Source organism: Dendrobates tinctorius, unplaced genomic scaffold (genome assembly GCF_039654945.1).
Source record: "Dendrobates tinctorius isolate UK_male_01 unplaced genomic scaffold, ASM3965494v1 ptg000129l, whole genome shotgun sequence".
Lineage (NCBI taxonomy): Eukaryota > Metazoa > Chordata > Amphibia > Anura > Dendrobatidae > Dendrobates > Dendrobates tinctorius.
Window position 1 is genome coordinate 43,035,427 of NW_027361797.1, and position 21,088 is coordinate 43,056,514.

The 21,088-nt window shown below is 43.4% G+C and overlaps 1 protein-coding gene across 1 annotated transcript in view; it reads left to right on the plus strand.

Annotated features, from left to right (window-relative positions):
* DNAH3 (dynein axonemal heavy chain 3) overlaps positions 1-21,088 on the plus strand; it is a 389,800-nt gene that overhangs the window by 188,661 nt on the left and 180,051 nt on the right. Inside the window, exons 28-30 of the mRNA XM_073543189.1 lie at positions 7,244-7,442; positions 8,638-8,746; positions 19,217-19,330. Coding sequence (XP_073399290.1) covers positions 7,244-7,442; positions 8,638-8,746; positions 19,217-19,330 — 422 coding nt within the window. The remainder of the gene's footprint in view (positions 1-7,243; positions 7,443-8,637; positions 8,747-19,216; positions 19,331-21,088) is intronic.

Here is a 21,088-nt window from a genome sequence, read left to right on the forward strand (position 1 = left end):
CGAATGGGAAACTTGCAGCAATGGGAATATATTTCAGTTAGAAGTTACAGAGCTGTCAGCATATGGTTGTGTGAAAAACTGGGAACTTTACATAATTATATTTAGCTTTAAATATATGGTAGATAAATAGATATGAGAGACAGATAGATATTAGATAGATATGAAAGACAGATAGATATTAGATAGATAATACATAGTAGCAAAGAACAGGAACAGCACCAAACAAGCAAATATGGGTGCAAGGCCTCCCAAACAACTATCCCATTGTCATATAAATATTCTACAAGAAAAGCAGGCAGCATTCCCCAAAAACTTTTTGATGAAAAAAGTGCACTTTATTAGCCCAACTGGTGTGGCAACCAGCCAAAACGTTGCCACTCCAGATGGGCTAATAAAGTGCACTTTTTTCATCACAACATTAGATAGATAGATAAATACCGTAGAGAGATAAATAAATAGAAAAGACAGCAGCACAAACTTGAGCAGGTTTTGGGTGCAATACTTCCTGAGTAATGTGGTTGTCCAACGCAAAATATAAATGGAAAAAAATCAGGCAGCACTCCAGTTCAAGGAAAAATTGTGGGTTTTAATCCAGCACCATGTCTTTGTCAAGACCGTGTTGTGAGGTCGAAACATTGCACCACTTGATGCTGGATTAAAGCCCACAATTTTTCCTTGAACTGGAGTGCTGCCTGATTTTTTTCCATTTAGATAGATGTGATATAGATAGATAGATAGATAGATAGATAGATAGATAGATAGATAAATAGATACATAATAGACAGATATTAAATAGATGGATATTAGATATATTTTAGATAGAGAGAAAGATAGATATTAGATAGAGAGATATTGGACATGAGATAAGATAGATAGTGCCGAGTCTTACTATCAAAGTCCAGACCATCCCAATAAACAGCAACAACTAAAGACATCACTCCAAAATAGTGGCAACAAAAAGTGGTTTATTTAGCCCATAGTGGCAACATTTTGGTTCAGATATGTGAACCTTCTTCAAGAAGGGCTACCTTCAGTTGTTGCTGTTTATCTAGCTAGATAGTAAAATAGCAGATTAACCCCTTTTAGTGCTATATGTACTAAATCATTACTCCAAGTTTATCTTCCATCCACTGTGTCTAAAGCCCTCGTCACACACAGCGATCTCGCTAGCGAGATCGCTGCTGAGTCACAAGTTTTGTGACGCAACAGCGATCTCACCAGCGAGATCGCTGTGTGTGACAGCTATCAGCGACCGGCGCCCCTGCCGGGTATCGCTGATCGCTGTGGAAACATCTGGACATTTTTGGGGTCGCTGGTCAGCACGCATCGCTGCGTGTGACAGGAGGGAGACCAGCGAGCAGGAGCTGGTAACTAAGGTACACATCGGGTTTCTAAGGGGGCGCGCTGCACCTAGACACCCGATGTGTACCTTAGTTAGCAGCGCGCTGATGCAGGGAGCTGGTAACCAAGATACACATCGGGTTTCTAAGTGCTGCGCGCCCCTTAGAAACCCGATGTGTACCTTGGTTACCAGCTCCCTGCATCAGCGCGCTGGTAACTAAGATACACTGCGGGTAACTAAGCGACGTGCCTCGCTTGTTTCCAGCATGTCGCTGGTCCTGATCGCTGGTAAAGTTGCCTGTTTGACAGCTCACCAGCGATCACATAGCGACTCACCAGCGATCCTGACAAGTTGATATCGTTGTCTGGATCGCTGGCGAGTCGCTATGTGTGATGGGGCACCAGTGATCCCGACAGCGAAACGACCTGGTAAGGATCGCTGGTGCGTCACTAAATGATCGCTTGTAAGCTGCCAAACAGGCAGATCTCTTCAGCGAAGCAGCAATGATCCAGCGATCAAACACAGCGATGCATGCTGGCCAGAGAGACGCCGACGACGAAAAAACGGCCCAGGACATTCCTGCATGATCAGCGATATCCAGCGGGGGGGGTCGGTCGCTGCTGCATGTCACATGTAGCGAGATCGCGGGCGAGATCGCTATTGCATCACAAAATCGGTTGCGCATTAGCGATCTCGCTATGTGAGACGGGGCTTTAACAGCCATCTTTCATACCTGGCCCAGCATTCCTTTTCTACAATAGAATCATTTTTTCACATTCCGACAGTTTCCTACTCAGGTAGCGAACAGGATGCTCCTTTCCTTGTATCTACTGAGAGAGGACCGCTCCTAATCCGACATCTGAGGCACCTGTTTGGAGTAGAAATTTCTTCTTAAGGTCGGGGGTATCCAGGACTGTCTGCTTACACAGAGCTACTTTCAGTTCTTAAAATGCCGTCTCTGCCTCCGACGTCCGTTTGACCATGATTTATTTTGTCCTCTTAAGGAGGCTGGTTAGGGGTGCGGCCACCATGGCAAAGTTTGGAACTAAGTTCTTTTAGTACCCCATGATTCCCAGAAAGGCCCTAACTTGTTTCTTTGGGAGTGGTTTTGGCTAGTTCTGGATTGCGTCCACTTTATTGATTTGGTGTTTGATTTCGCCTCTACCTACTACATATCCAAGGGATATGCACCTCCTCTTTCCCCATGGCATTGTGACGTCCGTCCGCGGATCTGGACTGCAGTAGGGACAGCACCCCGAGACCCTTAACCCCTATACAGGGATCTGGAATTGTAGCAAGGCCCAGGGGGTGGCTGTCTGGTGGAGCAGTGCGCCAAAGCAGGATGGTCACCAATAGGGAAGAAGGCAGGGAACCAAAAACGTAGTCCGAAACCACCGGGAGAGCAGCGGAGGTACAGAAACGGCAGGCAGTGGCAGAGTCGACAGTCCAGGACAAGGTCACAAAACGGGAGGGCGGCAAAGGTACAAAAATGGCAGGCAGTAGCAGTGTCGAATATCCAGGCCAAGGTCACAAACCAGGAGAATAGCGGAGGTACAAAATCGTCAGGCAGTAGACGGGTCAGAAATCCAGGCTGAGGTCAGAGTCAAACAATAGCAAATCACACAGTACCACATAGGGGAACCAAGAATATATCCGGCGGCGTGCAAGACCAGTCCCAAGGTATTTGAGGGATCAGGTCATCCCTCACAGGCTCCCGGACTGATGATGTCATCAGGACCACCCCCAGGACCAGGCCAGATGGTGATGCGCCAACCCCTTCATGACTGACAAGAGGAGCAGAGCCTGTGTCCATCAGATGCCTGCGCAGGAGCCCCTTGTCTGTCGCCGCCATCACTCGGGGGCGAACCACGGCGCCTCCTAGTGGCCGAGGCCGAGACACCAGGCCCCGAGTCTGACGGCGACGTGACAGTCCGGCGCCTCCTAGTGGCCGAGGCTGGGACAGCAGGCCCCGAGTCTGACGGCGACATGACAGGCATGTTTTTCTGGATTTATAGACTGTAAGAAAAAGTCCTTACTGAGAGCTGGAAGAGCCGGACAAAAATGCAGACGATCCTCTTATCGAGCTGAGGTTGAAGTTTATTTAGGAGATACACGGCAGAACAGATACAGATAGTCAGTGAAGTTGAAGCATGCAGGCACAAAACAGGAATTCAGATGGACAGAGATTCGCTGAGAAGTCTGTCTATGAAAAGGCTTTAGCCCTGGCCATGGTGTGGCATAGCGGCATAATGGCGGTGGAAGGCCCCGAGCAACAGTAACAGGGGCTTCTTATACTTAATACAAACAGAGAAAGCTGCATTTTGCCACAGAGGGCGTTTTCATGATGATTCTAGAGAATCATGTGGTTTAGAACAAAAAATATAATGACATAATACGAAGACATTAATGTTTCCCCAAGCAACACTAAAACCCATAAAAGTCATTGGTATCTATAGCTACTCTCCTTAATCTTATCCTTGCTTCCAGGCTTGATCCATAAATTCATGCATTTGACATTTTAATGAGTTTGTTCTCTACCAACACTATCACGTATATACACATTGACCATATATTTGTTAACCCTATTCCCCTATTGACCCGATTTTCCTTCATGCTTGCCTGCCAGGGTTGATAGCAGACATGATCTCATATTACATCCTCCATTTCAAAGTATCATTTTATTAGTTCTTTTGTAAAAGTTGAATCTTTTCCTAACTTTCACAAGATGGCTGCCTGGTTCATCATGGCCGCTCAGTATATTATGCTGACCATTCTCTTACATAGACAACCCCGCCTTCCTGAGAGCATTAAACACTACTTGGGCCTTTCCCAGTTGACTTCTCCAATCCAGGATTGAAGAATACGATATCATCCAGGTATGCTGCAGTGTAATTCTTATGGGGTGCAAGGATTTGGTCCATGGCCCTCTGGTAGGTGGCAAGAGCTCCCTGCAGTCCGAAGGTTATGTACCTTGCCAGCCCCAAGTCTCTTGATCAGCTCATCAACATGCGGCATTGGATATGCATCTAACTTTGAGACTTTGTTCAGCTTCTGACAATCATTATCGAATCTCCCTTCTCCATTGGGTTTTGGAACAAGGACAATTGGGTCAGACCAGCCCCTCTTAGATTCTTCAGTGACTTCAAGATTCATCATACGCTTCACTTCCTTGGAGATCAGTTTTCGACGGGTCTCTAGAATTTGGAAGGGCATTGAATTTACCCACACATGGGGTTCCGTCAGAATCTCGTGTTCTATGACACATCCCAGCAAATCTGAGAACAGGTCCCCCGGTTCTGCTGCAGCAGTTCCCAACATTGCTGTTTTTGAGCCTTCAACAGTGTCTTGGCTATTGTGACATCTTCATTGTCCCCATGGAGTTTCAACGGGGTCTCTGTCTTGCCATGCCTTAATGGGTAGCTGTACTAGGGGATTTCGGAAGTGAGAGGTGCAAGCGGTTAACTGGCAGATGGGACAGGACTTGCAATAACTTAGGATGTCTCTGATGACATTCGGGTCAATAGAACATCCGCATGACCCGTTCTTGTCCACCCCCAGATGGGGCCACTCAAGACATATGAATGGGCCATGTCCAACACCCTCCGTCTATAGGGTCCTAGTGCCAACAATTGTTCCACTATACCCTCCTTGCCCTTAGTAACTCAATACCATAAGTCTGCATTCTACTTGTAATATTCTATAGCAAAAACCTGTTGACAGATTCACTTTAAAGGGAACCTGACATTAGATTCATGCTGCCCAACCCATGGGCAGCATGGACAAGAGCCTGGATGCATGATTACAGCCATGCACCGTATGTTTTTGTCTGTAGTGCTCTGGCATTTCAGAGAAAAAGTAGTTTGAAGAGCCGGCCGAGGATCATAAGAAGAGTTAAGACTTGTCCGGCACTGCCCTCACCCCGCTCTTCTCCAGTTGATTGACAGGTCTCTCCCATGTGTGTACATAGCTATAGCAATGCAAGGAGAAGCTGGATAAGGGCGACCCAAGACTAGTCTCATCTCTGCGTATAGTCCCCAGTCAGATCTTCAAACTATGTTTTCTCTAAAATGCTGAAACATCTGAGAAAAACATAACTGGCTTTGAGTGGCCAGACACTAAATCATGCTGCCCATGGTTGGGCTAGCATGAATCAGTTGACTGCCTCCCTTTAACAGTTTGCAGTAAGCTCCGAAGCTCCCTCTAGTGGTGAATGCAGGCAGGTATATGTTACATTTTACAGGTAAAGGAAAATTTGGCACTGCCATAATAATGAATGAAGCAACAGTGCCCATGATCAGCCCCCTCCCGTTCTATTCATTCGGGGCTCTGGTACTCAAGACCGATGAGGGTCCTATAAGCCATAAGGCATAATTTCCAAATTTGAGAATATCCCTTTAAATCTCTGTCACTGCATGGGATTTGGAGCTCTGTACCAGGAAAATTGAGCTCTCAGCTTTATATAATCACTCACTTTTATGGATTTATATCTGTGTTTTTTTTCTGAATTTTATACCTATAATAGATTTTATACCTATTAAAACATGGAAAAAACACACAATAACAGGCTTTATTCTGACCTAAAACAACGTCATTCTATCACATCATAGAGATATGATTGCAGGAGACGCTTTACACAGAAATGATGGAATTAGAGGTTTCACTCCATTGTTTGTGTCCTAGCAATAATACCCACCAACATGATCCTTCCAGTGCCCTTGGAGCGACACAGCAGCTCCTTACGCAGGCAATAAGACCTAATTGATATGTTACTTGCAGAGTGCAGCTTGTTTATATGGCATTTACCAGAAAATACCTGTAATTAAAGATGTTCAGAAGAGATCAGCAAGTAAATGTGAACAGGGGATTAAATAATCTTCTGTAATAACTGGGATTAAGTAATCTCCTATAATCATGTTTATTGGCTTGTCGGAAAGTAAAACTGGCAAAGAGCGTCATTCAATAAATATAGAAATAAAGAAAAAGGGTAAAAGCGAAGTCATAGCTTATCCTGACCGGCATTTCATACTTGAAACAAAAACCTTGAGTAAATTTTGCCAAATTTATTAACAGGCGGAAAACTCTAAGTAAATCTGTCTCATCTTTGGGATGTGTGCCAAAAAATAAAATTAATGCATTCTATGTGTATGAACACACGGCGCCTTTTTCAGAGGGATTCCGTATGCTACTGTTTAGAGGACAGGTAAAAAAAAGAGTTAAAAACAATTTTTCTGTAAATTTACCTTGTTCCAAATATTTCATTTTGTTGACTGCACAAATCTACGATGAAAAAGGGATCTGATTAATTTTTCCCCATATTTTTAAGATTTTTATTTATTTTGTAAGAAATGTGCATGAATTCCAATGGAAGTCACAACTATCATACATCAGTTCGTAAACTGGACTTTGCTATGGAATAAAGGCATTTGGGCTTCAGGAGACAAAAGTGTCTGCAACTCTGGACCCTCTAAAGTGAGACGTTATGTACAGTAATTCATTAAACCAATAAGTAAGGATGTGTCCCCTCCAATGTGCAAATATGAAAATCTAGTGTGTTTTTTGTGGGGTTTTGTTTGGTCAGTCTCTACAAGGGCATGCAGCTAACATTGTCCTTCTTTATAAGCTCCAGTACTCTATACTGTTAATGGAGTCTTGTGGTTGGTTATCCAAGGAGTGCAGCTTAAAATCATGCTCTAAAAACATGCTTATTTACCTACTTATCATTCATTCTGCTCAAATCTGTCTACAAATCTGTCTACAGTGAAAAATTGCTCCTTCTACCTATGGAGAGGCCAAATAGAAACAATGGCAAAAAGGAGAAGCTGCTGAGGCTTTTAGTACAGGGGGAAAAACAGAACCCTTGTAACTATGCCCAATAAACAGCTAATGTTTCTTCTTCTGCAGCCCGTGATGTCGTTGCTAATTTGGCGAAGGACAACGTATCCAGCCTGACTGACTTTCAGTGGATTTCTCAACTGAGATATTACTGGGAAGGCCGGGATGTCATGGTCAGAATGATCACTACTGAAGTCAAGTATGGCTATGAATATCTGGGCAATTCACCTCGACTTGTCATTACTCCTCTGACTGACCGGTGTTACAGGTATGGGCTACTTGTATGTGTACAAGCACTGATGTAATGTAGTAAGTCATATTCCGATAGTGGGTGCTGGTATACAGTCACTTCATTGATTTTCACAGTATTGACCTCACATTTCTCTGTATGGTTTTCTTCATTTTTTACTAGCCAACCTCATACACGTTGATACACCAAAGTGATTTATGAAAATTGAGACATGCAGAGGAGGCTGCATGTTCTCGCCACTTAATTTGCCATTAGTTTTAGCAAATTATTATTAGAATTATTTATTTTTAGAGCACCGTTGATTCCACGGTGCTGTACATGAGAAGGGGTTACATACATGATACAAATATAAAATGCGGTCAAGAAACAACAATGACAGACTAACAGAAAGATGACGACCCTGCCCTTGTGGGCTTACAGTTTACAGGATAACGGGGAAGGAGACAGTAGGTTGGGGGGTTGCGGCAGCACCAGTGGTAGTGAGGTGGCAGCGGGATCATGGCAGGCTGTAAGCTTTCTTGAAGAGGTGACTTTTCCAGTTCCGTCCGAAGGCTCCGACTGTGGAAGCTAATCGGATCTGTTGAGGTGCAGAATTCCAGAGTAGGGGGGCCACTCGGGAGAAGTCTTGGAAGCGATTATGTGAGGAGCGTATGACTGAAGGAGAGGAGGAGATCTTGGGAGAACCGGAGGTTGTGTGATGGAAGATATCGGAAGATTATTTTGGAGATATACAGAGGAGACAGATTATGGATGGCATTTGTAGGTCAGTGCTAGCAGTTTGAACTGGATACATTGTGGAATTGGGAGCCCATTAAGAGATTTTCTGAGGGGAGAAGCAGAGCAGTAGCGTGGAATGAGGTGGATTAGCCTGGCAGCAGAGTTAATGACAGACTGGAAAGGTGCGAGAGTGTTGGCAGGGAGGCCACAGAAGAGGATGTTGCAGTAGTTGAAGCGGGAGATGATGAGGGCATGTACTAAAATTTTAGTAGATTCAGGGTTGCGGAAAGGACAGATTCTGGAAGTATTTTTGACTTGGAGGTGGCAGGAAGTGGCAAGACTTGGATGTGCAGTTTGAAGGACAGGGCAGAGTTGTGGGTTACCCCGAGGAAGCGGACTTCTGGCACTATGGAAAGGGTCATGTTGGGGTGTCAGATGCTTGATAACCATATGTAGCACAATAGACTTTATTAATAGACTGTTGTCCTTTCTATAGAACTTTAATGGGTGCACTCAAGTTAAGTCTTGGTGGAGCTCCAGAGGGTCCTGCCGGGACGGGGAAAACCGAAACAACAAAAGATCTGGCCAAAGCTTTGGCCAAGCAGGTAATCTCACTGCTAATAATCTGCTTTCTTTGGTATACTCATGGTGCATTTACACTGGCCGACCCGCTGCCATTAAGGAAGCCGATCCATGCTCCATGATGGATATATTGATCATGGCGCTGGTCAGTGTGTGTAGGGCTGAGCCCACTCCACACAGGACAGAAGCTGGCAGTGGAACACAGCCGACATCTGCCTCTAGTAACAGCGATTATAGCGAGCTCCTACCGCTGCTGTTACTTCTTTTAATATCTCTGTCAGTCACTGACCACAGCATTTTAGCTGCACCAATCTGCCCAGGCATCTGTCCTAGAGCGCCTATTGGTTCCCCCACAACGTGTTTGCCGGGTGTGAATAGGTTAAAATGTTATAATGCACAAAGAGATCCTCAAGTACAGTCTACCAGATGACAATCAAGTTCAGTGAAACCTCTGAGATGAGCACCAAAGATTGCAGTAAGAAGTTGTCTTCTGCAAAGGTGAAGAATATATACATTGAATTTACGGATACTTAAAATCTGTCTGCTTTAGATGAGCAGCCATCTTATAATTCATTAATGAAGGTTTCTTGGACCAGATTAACAATGTCTGATGCCTGACACATGCTGAAATAAGCCACTGTGAAATATACACAACTTCTTGAAATTCTGCCGATTCTCTGATCTTTGATGTCATTCATGTGATGATGCCACCAGAGAGCCTTCTCACTTCCAGAGACGGGCGCTGAAATTTCACATGCCTGATCTTTCTCTCCCATTACATGATTTGTTGGAGACAAGTGAAACCCATTCATATATTCTGATTAGTTTTTATTGAGAACAACAGCATAAGATGGTGGCACCAGACTAGAGATGTAGAAACAAAAAACATGTATAACATTCATTGTGGGCCCTCATCTCATTGACCAAACTGAGTAGTCCCAAAGAGGTTGGATATCCGCAGTGTTCTAATGATTTTCAGATCCCCAAAAGGGAGCACTTTATTACTATGCTAATATTAAAGGGAAACTGTCATCTGATTCACGCTGCATTTTTACACCATATACGGTATATTTTACTCTGAAATGCTGCAGCATTAACTAAAAACAACTTATGACAACCCATCTGTGGACGGTGGGTCTTGGATGACTGGTCCTAGATCAGTGGTTTTCAACTCCAGTCTGCAAGACCCATCAACAGGTCAAGTTTTCTGGATATCCTTAGTATTGCCCAGGTGATAATTTCATCACATGCTCAAGCATTAATTCCATCACCTATGCAATACTAAGGAAATCGTGAAAACATGACCTGTTGGTGGGTCTTGAGGACTGGAGTTGAGAAACACTTCCCTAGAGGCTTCTCTCTGGCGGCTTCTCTCTACCCTGCTCCCCAAGACTGACAGGTGTCTCGGCGTACACATATACATTGGATTTAAGGAGAGATCTGGGAGGGACTAGCTTAGGGCTAGTCGTGGTCCCCAGACAACTTTTCAAAGTACCGTATGTTTTCGGTGAAAGGTGCAAAAAGCGAGCCATTCTCTGATTCATGCTGCATGTTGTTTGGGTGGCATGAATTGGCTGATAAATGGAACCTCTTCGCCTCCATTTGGTCACGAGAACTGCGGGTTGTTCTTGACTTAGGAAGGGACTAACAGTTAGGCTCAGCCAACATGGCGACTTTGGCCACAACAGGAATGTGTCTCTCCTACATCGCAAGGCAATACAAGTGTATGGGATCACATTGCAGTGGCATCAGAATGTTTGTGACTTGCTAGAGGGAGAACTCTTGGAATCCCAATGCGACCCGATTCACTTTTATTGCCTTGAGATGTACCAGGGACACATAGCGAAATTTGGCCATGTGACTGGTGTCGAAGCTAAAGTTGCCGTGAAGCCCTGGCATTATCTTATTGACCAATATGTCTCTGAATCACCGTCAGAGACCCCTGACATGGGTAAGCACAAAGAATCTTTAGGTGAAGAGTGTCCGAAACTCTTCAGGATACATTTGCCAGACCTTCAAAAGTGTTGCATTAATGCTCATAATCTTAGCTGATAGTGCCTTCCCATTTACATTGTAGATCCTACCAGGTTTGCAGCATTAGGAGACTGGAAAAGCCACTCTGAGAATTTAAAGGTTCTGTTCACCTTTGGGGGGGTCACTTTTTTTTTTCTTTTAACTTAAATGCATGTATTTGACACTAAAGCAAGTTTTGCCATTGGGTTTCATTAAAAACTTTATACAGTTTGGCTTTTACAGGCTTTTTATTTCTTTGCACATTCAACTTTGATGAGGTCTTTTGTCATAAATCTGTTAAGAGGAGCTCAGAAAAGGATAGATGAAAGCACTACAAGCTCCCAATCAGATCATCATGGTGGGCTGACTGATAGATTCTCAGTTAACTCATTCTGCAGCCTTCAGTAGACATTTCAACACAGATATTATAGGAGGCAAACAGTGCAAAATTGTTAATGAAACCAAATAGCAAAAATGATTTTTAGTCCCAATTATATGTACAACTCTGGCAAAAATTAAGAGACCACTGCACAGTCTTATAAAAATCAGCTTCTCTACATGTCTGACAGCCATTCCATTCCAGTGTCAGTTGAATTCCAACCAGAGTACACCTCATTCTACTTAATGTGCTTCTGATTAGGTGATCACCTGAACAAATCTTATTTAACGAAGGAAAGTATTAAAAAAAACCCTGCCGTGGTGTTCACAATCCTCTTGCAATAGGACAAGCTGGATGGCAAAACAAGTGCTAGTAATATCCCAAAAGTAATAGGAATGAAAAACATAACTTTTAACCATGCCAAAGGAGTTGAAAAGAAAAGTCTTGAGTGAGAAAAAGAAGGGCTCAATTCTGGCTTTACTAGCAGAGGAATACAGTGAGTGTGATGTTGCCTCCATCCTTAAAGGGGATCTGTCACCCTTTTTATCCCCTATTAGCTGCCGGCATAGACATCGGGGGCTTATCTACAGCATTCTGTAATGCTGTAGATAAGCCCCCGATGTAACCTGAAAGAGAAGAAAAACACGTTATATTATACTCACTGAGGTGGCCGGTCCGGTCCGATGGGTGTTGCGGTCCGGTCTGGCGCCTCCCTTAATCATGCAATGACGTCCTCTTCTCCCGTCCTGAAATGGCTCCGGCGCAGGCGCATTGCTCTGCCCTGTCGAGGGCAAAGCAGAATTCTGCAGTGCGCAGGCGCCAGACCTCTCCCGACGCCTGCGCACTGCAGGACTCTGCTCTGCCCTCAACAGGGCAAAGCAGTGCGCCTGCGCCGGAGCCATTACAGGATGGGAGAAGAGGACGTCATCGCATGAAGAAGGTAGGTGCCGGACGGGACGGCAACACCCATCGGACCGGACCGCCCACCTTGGTGAGTATAAATATAACATGTTTTTCTTCTCTTTCAGGTTACATCGGAGGCTTAGCTACAGCATTACAGAATGCTGTAGATAAGCCCCCGATGTCTATGCCAGCAGCTGCAAAGCCAAAAAAATGGTGACAGATTCCCTTTAAAATTTCTAAGACGGCAGTCCATTACAATAAGGTCAAGCAGCAGACATTGGGGACAACAAAGCTGCAGAGCGGCAGAGTGCGAAAACGACTCTCCACTAACTGGGATGACCATCATCTTAGTCGAATGTCACTCAGCAACCGCAGGATGACACCAAGTGACCTACAAAAGGAATGTTAAATGGCAGCTGGGGTGAAGTAGAGGTAGGACTCAAGTCATGTAAAGGTAGAAAAAATCCTTTCATCAATGAGAAGCAAAGGAGAGCCAGGCTGAAGTTTGCCAAAGGACAATAAGGACTGGACCATAGAGGACTGGAGTAAGGTAATCTTTTCTGATGAGTCTAATTTTCAGCTTTGCCCAACACCTGAGACTTGGAGAGGCGTACAAGCCACAGTGTCTTGCACCCACTGTGAAATTTGGTGGAGGATCGGTGATGATTTTGCTTCAGCAAGGGTGGAATTGGCCAGGTTAATCTTTGTGAAGGATATATGAATCAAGCCGCATACAAGCTTATCCTGGAAAAACAGTTGATTCCTTCTGCACAGGCAATGTTCCCCAACTCTGAGGACTGTTTTTTCCTGCAGGACAATGCGTCATGCCACACAGCTAGGTCAATCAATCAATGTGTGGATGAAGGACCACCACATCAAATCCCTGTCATGGCCAGCGCAATCTCCAGACCTGAACCCCATTGAAAACCTCTGGAATGTAATCAAGAAGATGGATAGTCACAAGCCATCAAACAAAGAAGAACTGCTTAAATTTTTGTTCCAGGAGTGGCATAAGTATACCCAAAAGCAGCGTTAAAGACTGGTGGAAAGCATGCCAAGACTCATGAAAGCTGTGATTAGCAATCATGGTTATTCCACAAAATATTGATTTCTGAACTCTTCCTGAGTTAAAACATTAGTATTGTTGTTTCTAAATGATTATGAACTTGTTTTTTTAGCATTATTTGAGGTCTGAGAGCACTGCATTTTTTTGTTATTTTGACCATTTCTAATTTTCTGAAAATAAATGCAAAATTTATTGCCTGGAAATTCGAATAAATGTTGTCAGTAGTTTATAGAATAAAAGAGCAATTTACATTTTACTCAAAAATATATCTATAAAGAGAAAAATCAGACAAACTGAAAATTTTGCAGTGGTCTCTTAATTTTTGCCAGAGCTGTATTTAAGCAGAAAAAAAACATGTGCCCGTACACAGAAACAAGAACAACTCCCAGAACCATTGTCGGAAACTTTATAGAAGGTCCCAGCTATCAATACAGCCCTGACCATCAAATTGTTACTGCTCCCCGAAAAACAAATTCTTCTTTCTCCATACACACAGTGTGGGTGCACCTGCTACAGATGGAGGCACATGGGCATTTGTGAATTTGTCTATTCTGTCTCAGGGATGTTCATTGAAGTGAGTGATGTCTTACAATCCTGAATGTACCATTAGATTTCACTCTCTGTTGCATACAGGGCACGAGAACTGACAAATTCTTCCATTAGTTTTTGTTTAGCTCAGTCACTGACCTGTTACTATAAGAATTGCTTTTTGTTGTGATTTTTACAGTGAGAAAATGTGCCTGTCCCCTAACTATCTTTATTAAGAGTAATGAGCTGGTTTATTCTGCTGATTGTTTGCGGTTACACATCTGTGCTTCTCACTTATGTTTTATTCGCTGATTTGTACTCTTAAAGAATATGGACACTTTGGGGAGATTTTTTTTTTTTTTTATTTATTTCAGTGCATGCAATTTTGAAATAGAATTGAGTTAAAATTGTGACACCATATGGCTTCTACATCCTCCACGTATCCATGCATCACCCTCTACTTTTAAAGGGAATCTGTCAACAGGTTTTTGCTACCTCATCTGAGAGCAGCCTGATATAGGCAAAGAGACGCTGATTCCAGCGATGTATCAGTTAGTTTACTGGGTACATCCGTTCTCACACAATCAGGGTTTTTAGATTTAGCAATGCAGCAGAGCTGAGGAAGCTAATCCCGCCCACACCAGGCTCTCTGGGTACAAAGTCCATAAAAGGGGGGGTGTTGGACTAGCATGCACGCGCTGAGGTGCTGCTAGATCCCAGTAATGATAAGCTCCTGGTGCTAAAACCGTCATTACAAGCAACCAAAACCATTGAGCTTGGTAAGAGAACATAGTAACATAGTAATTAAGATTGAATGGAGACTTTAAGTCCATCTAGTTCAACCCATATCTTATCCTAACTTGCCCTAACATGTTGATCCAGAGGAAGGCAAAAAAAACCTATGTGGCAAACAGTAAGCTTCACATTGGGGAAAAAAATTCCTTCCCGACTCCACATACGGCAATCAGACTAGCTCCCTGGATCAACGCAACACTAAGGAAACTAGTGTATATACCCTGTAATATTATACTTTTCAAGAAAGGCATCCAGTCCACTCTTAAATTTTAGTAGGGAATCACTCATTACAACATCATATGGCAGAGAGTTCCATAGTCTCACTGCTCGTACAGTAAAGAATCCGCGTCTGTTATTATGCTTAAACCTTCTTTCCTCCAGACGTAGAGGATGCCCCCTTGTCCCCGTCACAGGTCTAAGAGTAAAAAGATCATTAGAAAGGTCTTGGTATTATCCCCGCATATATTTATACATTGTAATAAGATCACCCCTAAGCCTTCGATTCTCCAAACTAAATAACCCCAAGAGTAATCACCTGTCTTGGTATTGCAGACCCCCCAGTTCCCTAATAACCTTGGTCGCTCTTCTCTGCACCCGCTCCAGTTCAGCTATGTCTTTCTTATACACCGGAGACCAGAACTGTACACAGTATTCTAAGTGTGGTCGCACTAGTGACTTATATAGAGGTAAAATTATGTTCTCCTCCTGAGCATCTATGTCTCTTTTAATGCATCCCATTATTTTATTTGCCTTTGCAGCAGCTGCCTGACACTGGCCACTAAATGTGAGTTTGTCATCCACTCATACACCCAGGTCTTTTTCAGTGACAGTTTTGCCCAGTGTTTTACAATTAAGCACATAATTATACATCTTGTTCGTTCTACCCAAGTGCATGACCTTACATTTATCCCCATTAAAGCTCATTTGCCATTTATCAGCCCAAGCTTCTAGTTTACATAAATCCTCCTGTAATATAAAATTGTCCTCCTCTGTATTGATTACCCTGCAGAGTTTAGTGTCATCTGCAAATATTGAAATTCTACTCTCTATGCCCCTTACAAGGTCATTAATAAATATGTTAAAAAGAAGCGGGCCCAAAACTGACCCCTGTGGTACCCCACTGCTAACCGTGATCCAGTCCGAGTGTGCTCCATTAATAACCACCCTTTGTTTCCTATCCCTGAGCCAGCTCTTAACCCACCTACACATATTTTCCCCTATCCCCATTGTTCTCATTTTATGTATCAACCTTTTGTGTGGCACCGTATCAAAAGCTTTTGAAAAGTCCATGTACACCACGTCCACTGCATTCCCTTGGTCCAGTCCGGAACTTACCTCTTCATAAAAGCTTATCAGATTAGTCTGACAGGAACGGTCCCTTGTAAACCCATGTTGATATTGGGTCATGAGGTTATTCTTCTTCAGATACTCCAGTATAGTATCTCTTAGAAAACCCTCCAGGATTTTACCCACAGTTGAAGTTAAACTCACTGGCCTATAATTTCCAAGTTCAGTTTTTGTCCCCTTTTTGAATATTGGCACCACATTTGCTATACGCCAGTCCTGTGGTACAGACCCTGTTATTATGGAATCTTTAAAGCTTAAAAATAATGGTCTATCTATGACTGTGCTTAATTCCGGCAGTACTCGGGGGTGTATCCCATCCGGGCCCAGGGATTTGTCAATTTTAGTGATTTTTAGACGCCGCCGTACTTCCTGCTGGGTTAAGCAGGTGACATTTAATGGACAATTTTTATCCCTGATCATGTTATCCGTCATGGGATTTTCTTGTGTAAACACTGTCGAAAAAAAGTCATTTAGCATATTGGCTTTTTCCTCATCCTCCTCCACCATTTCACCCAGACTATTTTTAAGGGGACCAATATTATCATTTTTTAGCTTCTTACTATTTATGTAGTTAAAGAATATTTTGGGATTATTTTTACTTTCTCTGGCAATGAGTCTCTCTGTCTCAATCTTTGATGTTTTGATTTGCTTTTTACAGAATTTATTTAATCTTCTGTATTTAGTTAATGCCTCATCACTACCTACTTGCTTTAATTCTTGAAATGCTTTATTTTTATCTCTTATTGCGCCCCTTACAGCTCTATTTAGCCATAGTGGTCTCCTCCTATTTCTCTCATGTTTATTCCCATACGGTATATATTGTGCACAGGTCCTATTCAGGATGCTAATAAACGTCTCCCATGTTCTTTGTGTATTTTTATGTCTCAGGATATCGTCCCAGTTAATTGCACCAAGATCATCTCTCATCCGTTGTAAATTTGCTTTCCTGAAGTTTAGTGTCCTTGTAACCCCTCTACTACACATCTTATTAAAGGATACATGAAAACTTATTAATTTGTGATCACTATTACCCAAGTGACCCTCAACCCTTACATTTGATATGCGGTCTGGCCTGTTGGTTAATATTAGGTCTAGCAGTGCCCCCCCTCTTGCTGGGTCCTGAACCAGTTGTGAAAGGTAATTGTCTCTCATAGTTGTCAGAAACCTATCACCTTTGCTGGAACTGCAGGTTTCGGTTCCCCAATGTATTTCAGGGTAGTTGAAGTCCCCCATAATAATGACTTCTCCTTGAGTCGCAGCTTCATCTATTTGCTTTATGAGGATATTCTCTGTTGCTTCCATTATTTTTGGAGACTTATAACAAACCCCTATCAGTAATTTATTATTTTTCCCCCCTCCCCTTATCTCTACCCACAGGGACTCTACATTTTCATTAGATTCATATATATTATCACGAAGGATGGGTTTTAAGGATGATTTTACATATAAACACACGCCTCCCCCTCGCTTATTTGTTCAGTCATTTCTGAACAGACTATAGCCCTGTAAATTAACCCCCCAGTCGTGGCTCTCGTCCAGCCATGTCTCAGATATCCCCACCATGTCATAATTATGTTCCAACAACATTAACTCCAATTCCTCCATCTTGTTGGCGAGGCTTCTGGCATTAGTATACATGCACTTTATGTATCTCTCTGTACCTCTATTCTTTCTTAAATTATTAACTGTTCTAACCCCACCCCCCATGCCACCCCCACCCCCAATTTCATTATTTGTGCCCAGGTCTCTAGCTGCACTGTCTTCCCCTCCTATAAAAGGAATACCCTCCCCCGTCCCTAGTTTAAACACTCCTCCAACCTTCTAGCCATTTTCTCCCCAGCACAGCTGCACCCTCCCCATTGAGGTGCAGCCCGTCCCTAGCGTAGAACCTGTAGCCAACTGAGAAGTCGGCCCAGTTCTGCAGGAACCCAAACCCCTCCTTCCTACACCAATTCCTGAGCCACTTATTAACCTCCCTAATCTCCCGTTGCCTCTCTGGCGTGGCACGTGGTACAGGAAGTATTTCCGAAAATACCACCTTGGAGGTCCTTGCTTTAAGCTTACAGCCTAATTCCCTGAAATCATCTTTAAGGACCTTCCACCTACCTCTAACTTTGTCATTTGTGCCAATGTGCACCATGACCGCTGGATCCTCACCAGCCCCTCCCAGTAATCTGTCAACCCGATCAGCGATGTGTCGGACTCGAGCGCCAGGTAGGCAGCACACCGTTCGACGATCCCTGTCTTTGTGGCAGATTGCCCTATCTGTTCCCCTAATAATTGAGTCTCCCACTACCAGAACCTGTCTGGCCTGCCCTGCTCTCCTATTTCCCCCCTTGCTGGAGCAGACACTCCTCCGGCTTTCAGAGGACATGCCTTGAAGCATCACTGAATCATGTGTGTCAGCCTCTGTCTCCTGCTGTCTTCAGGTTACATTGCAAAAACCTGCTGACAGATTCCCTTTAAGTGATGGCCCTGTCCAAAAGCTGATTCACAAAAATAGAGAAATTGCAGCATGTACTATTCTCTTCCAAGTCTTGGATGACAGTCGCCCATTCATGAAAAAAATCAGATCCCATATGGATCACCTGTATAGAATCAGATTTTTACCAATACATTGTCATTGTTAACCTATGTGTTTCATCTTGCACATTTTAAATTGTTGATGCATAAAATTGGAAGCCAGTGACATATGGATGGAAATCGCGCCACAATTTTTCATACACCTGTCTGTCCCTGGCGTTAATGAGATATGATATGACAGTTGGTGCTTTTAAAATTCGATGGAGAGGGGAGGAGCTTGAGGCCGACACAGACATTCTGCTGTAATGATAATTACAGTTCTCCATAGAACCTTATAAGCACCAACGGTCATCTCCTATCTCAGTGATGGGAAACCCTGCATTCACAGATGACAGATTTTACCCTTGAATTGAGAATGAATGATCAGCTAAAGAGGAGAAAGAAGCAGATTTCTCTAATACGATATATTGCAAAATTTCGTAGTTTATATTTATTTTATATTTTTTCTTAATTTAACGGAAAAAAAATATTTATGTATTTATGCTACTACTAATACTAGGTGTGACTCTTTCTGTCTGCCAGATTATTAATTAGTGCCCCCTACACGACGCTTGGGGCAAATGGCCCTCCAGCCCCTTCTCCTAGCTACGGCCCTGCTCTATGGTGCTATGTAACCTCCTAGTTGCAGTGACTTTACCTCTTTGAAGCCATATATTATGCTTTTCTAATTACATGTCATGCGTAAACTACTAGACTATACTTTGTGCATTTTGCAGTTTTGTCTCATCCAAGAACCTCCGGTTAATTATCTGTTTCCAATTACCTGTGTGATTGAACGAAAAAGACGGAGTAATCCTGATGTATTATAGTGTAGATGTTAATCACAATGTAAGCGGTTTAGTATAATAGTGAATTGTCCTTTTCTTGTCTCCCGTTCAGTGCGTCGTGTTTAATTGCTCCGATGGCCTCGACTATAAAGCTATGGGTAAATTCTTCAAAGGTCTTGCACAGTCTGGAGCCTGGGCTTGTTTCGATGAATTCAACAGAATTGAGGTAAAATCTATTAACGGGGTATTTGCATGGTCTAATTGATGGTTTAATAGTCCCTAACCATAACATTTTTAATCTTTTTTTAGTATATTAATGTTTCAAATATTCCGCATTTTTGAGCACTGTCCACCAGGTACTAAAAGTGCAGGCAGCTTGTATCCCCTGTTACAAATAAACCCATTCTCCAGGGGTTCTGTAACATCTGTGCCTTCTCTTTTTCTGTTTATTTGCCGTTGAACAGTGGCATGCCTTTATTGCTTGCAACACATAACAGCGACAGTCCTATTTTGTTCCCTCTGACTTTTTGTGCTGCTTGATAAAGGATTTATTTTGGTCTAGGTTTTGATCATTCCTTCCTGAGAGCCTTGGGAGGGACAGTCAGCTATTTAATCCCCTGAAGCTCTGACTCCAAATGCCAGTCCTTAGCTTAGCTGTCCTAGTATATACTGCTTTGCTGTGATCCTGATTGTTTGTCCTGATTATTCCCATTCTTTGATCCTGGCTTGACTTTTGGCTACCTGCCTGCTTTACGATGCTGTCACTCTCTGCAGTAAGGAAGGGAGGCTTCAAACTGTCCCTGGAACTGGGACCCTAACTATCTCTGTCCCGGGGTCCCCTAGATGGTAGGGAGACCCGAGTCTCTGACCTTACTATGCTCCTGATATGCCCTAAGCTGTCCCTCCCCCTCTCCAGGAGGCCTGGGACAGATATGTTAGTGTATAAACACGTAAGACAAACAGGGATCACAAAAAGCAACTTACAAAAACGTTCACCATGGGTAGGGGGGAATATAGGGATGGATAGGCATATACTAACCAAATGGGAATAGGATCACAGAGAAAGCATACACCCAAAAACAATCTCCAGGAGCAACTATGAACTCCAACTTCAGCACATCAACTCCAGCAAGTCAGGAGGGAAACTTTCACAGCCAGGGATGAAAAGGTCTGACCAGGTTTTATAAAGGGAGAAAATGAGTAAGTCACAAGCAGTTTTGAGATAGAAATGCATATCTCCAACCAGCATACTAAGAGTCATTAACCTCTTCAGGGCCAAAGGAAACAAAGTCCATTTAATATGAGGAACAAAACACGCAGGCTAAATGGAAGACCTGCGATTCCCAATATGTAATTATCGCCTAACCCCTGATCTCCCAGGAGGGTGGGACACACTTGTGACAGATTTATTCCCAGATGTGACCTCTTGGATTTGACCCTGCTTGGTGACCATTCCTGCCTCTGGATCCCTCCTCTGGACAGCAGCCCTTCCGTGGAAGCAATTCAGTGGACTCCATTGTAAAACCATATTCCTGTACAGGAGCTAAAGGGTTCCTCTGTCAGACGGCGTGGCTTTTGCCAAGTCTGTCCTAGGTAGCCTTTTTGAACCTGTGGCCTCTGACACATTAGTTGAGCTTGCACTATTTTTCTACCATTTCCCTTCAGTATTGTGTGGTCTGTCACTTTGCAGCACAGGTTGAGCATGCGCAGAGTGAACCGCTGGGTGCTTCTCTTCTCTGTAGACATATCTTGTAATTATGTGCCACTTGTTTGTGGTTAATAGACAGCAGAGGGATGTATTGTGAATACAAGGGGGCGCCTGCAGAGCGGAGAGAGGCACAGTGGTGTGCAGTGAGGACAAGTGAGCAGTGCAAATGCGGTGTCGCTGCACAGGGAGAGAGAGTGCATTACGGAGGGTAAAAAAAGGATTGTGATAGGATTGATACAGAAGTATCTGCACCAAATTTTGTTATGTATATTTCGA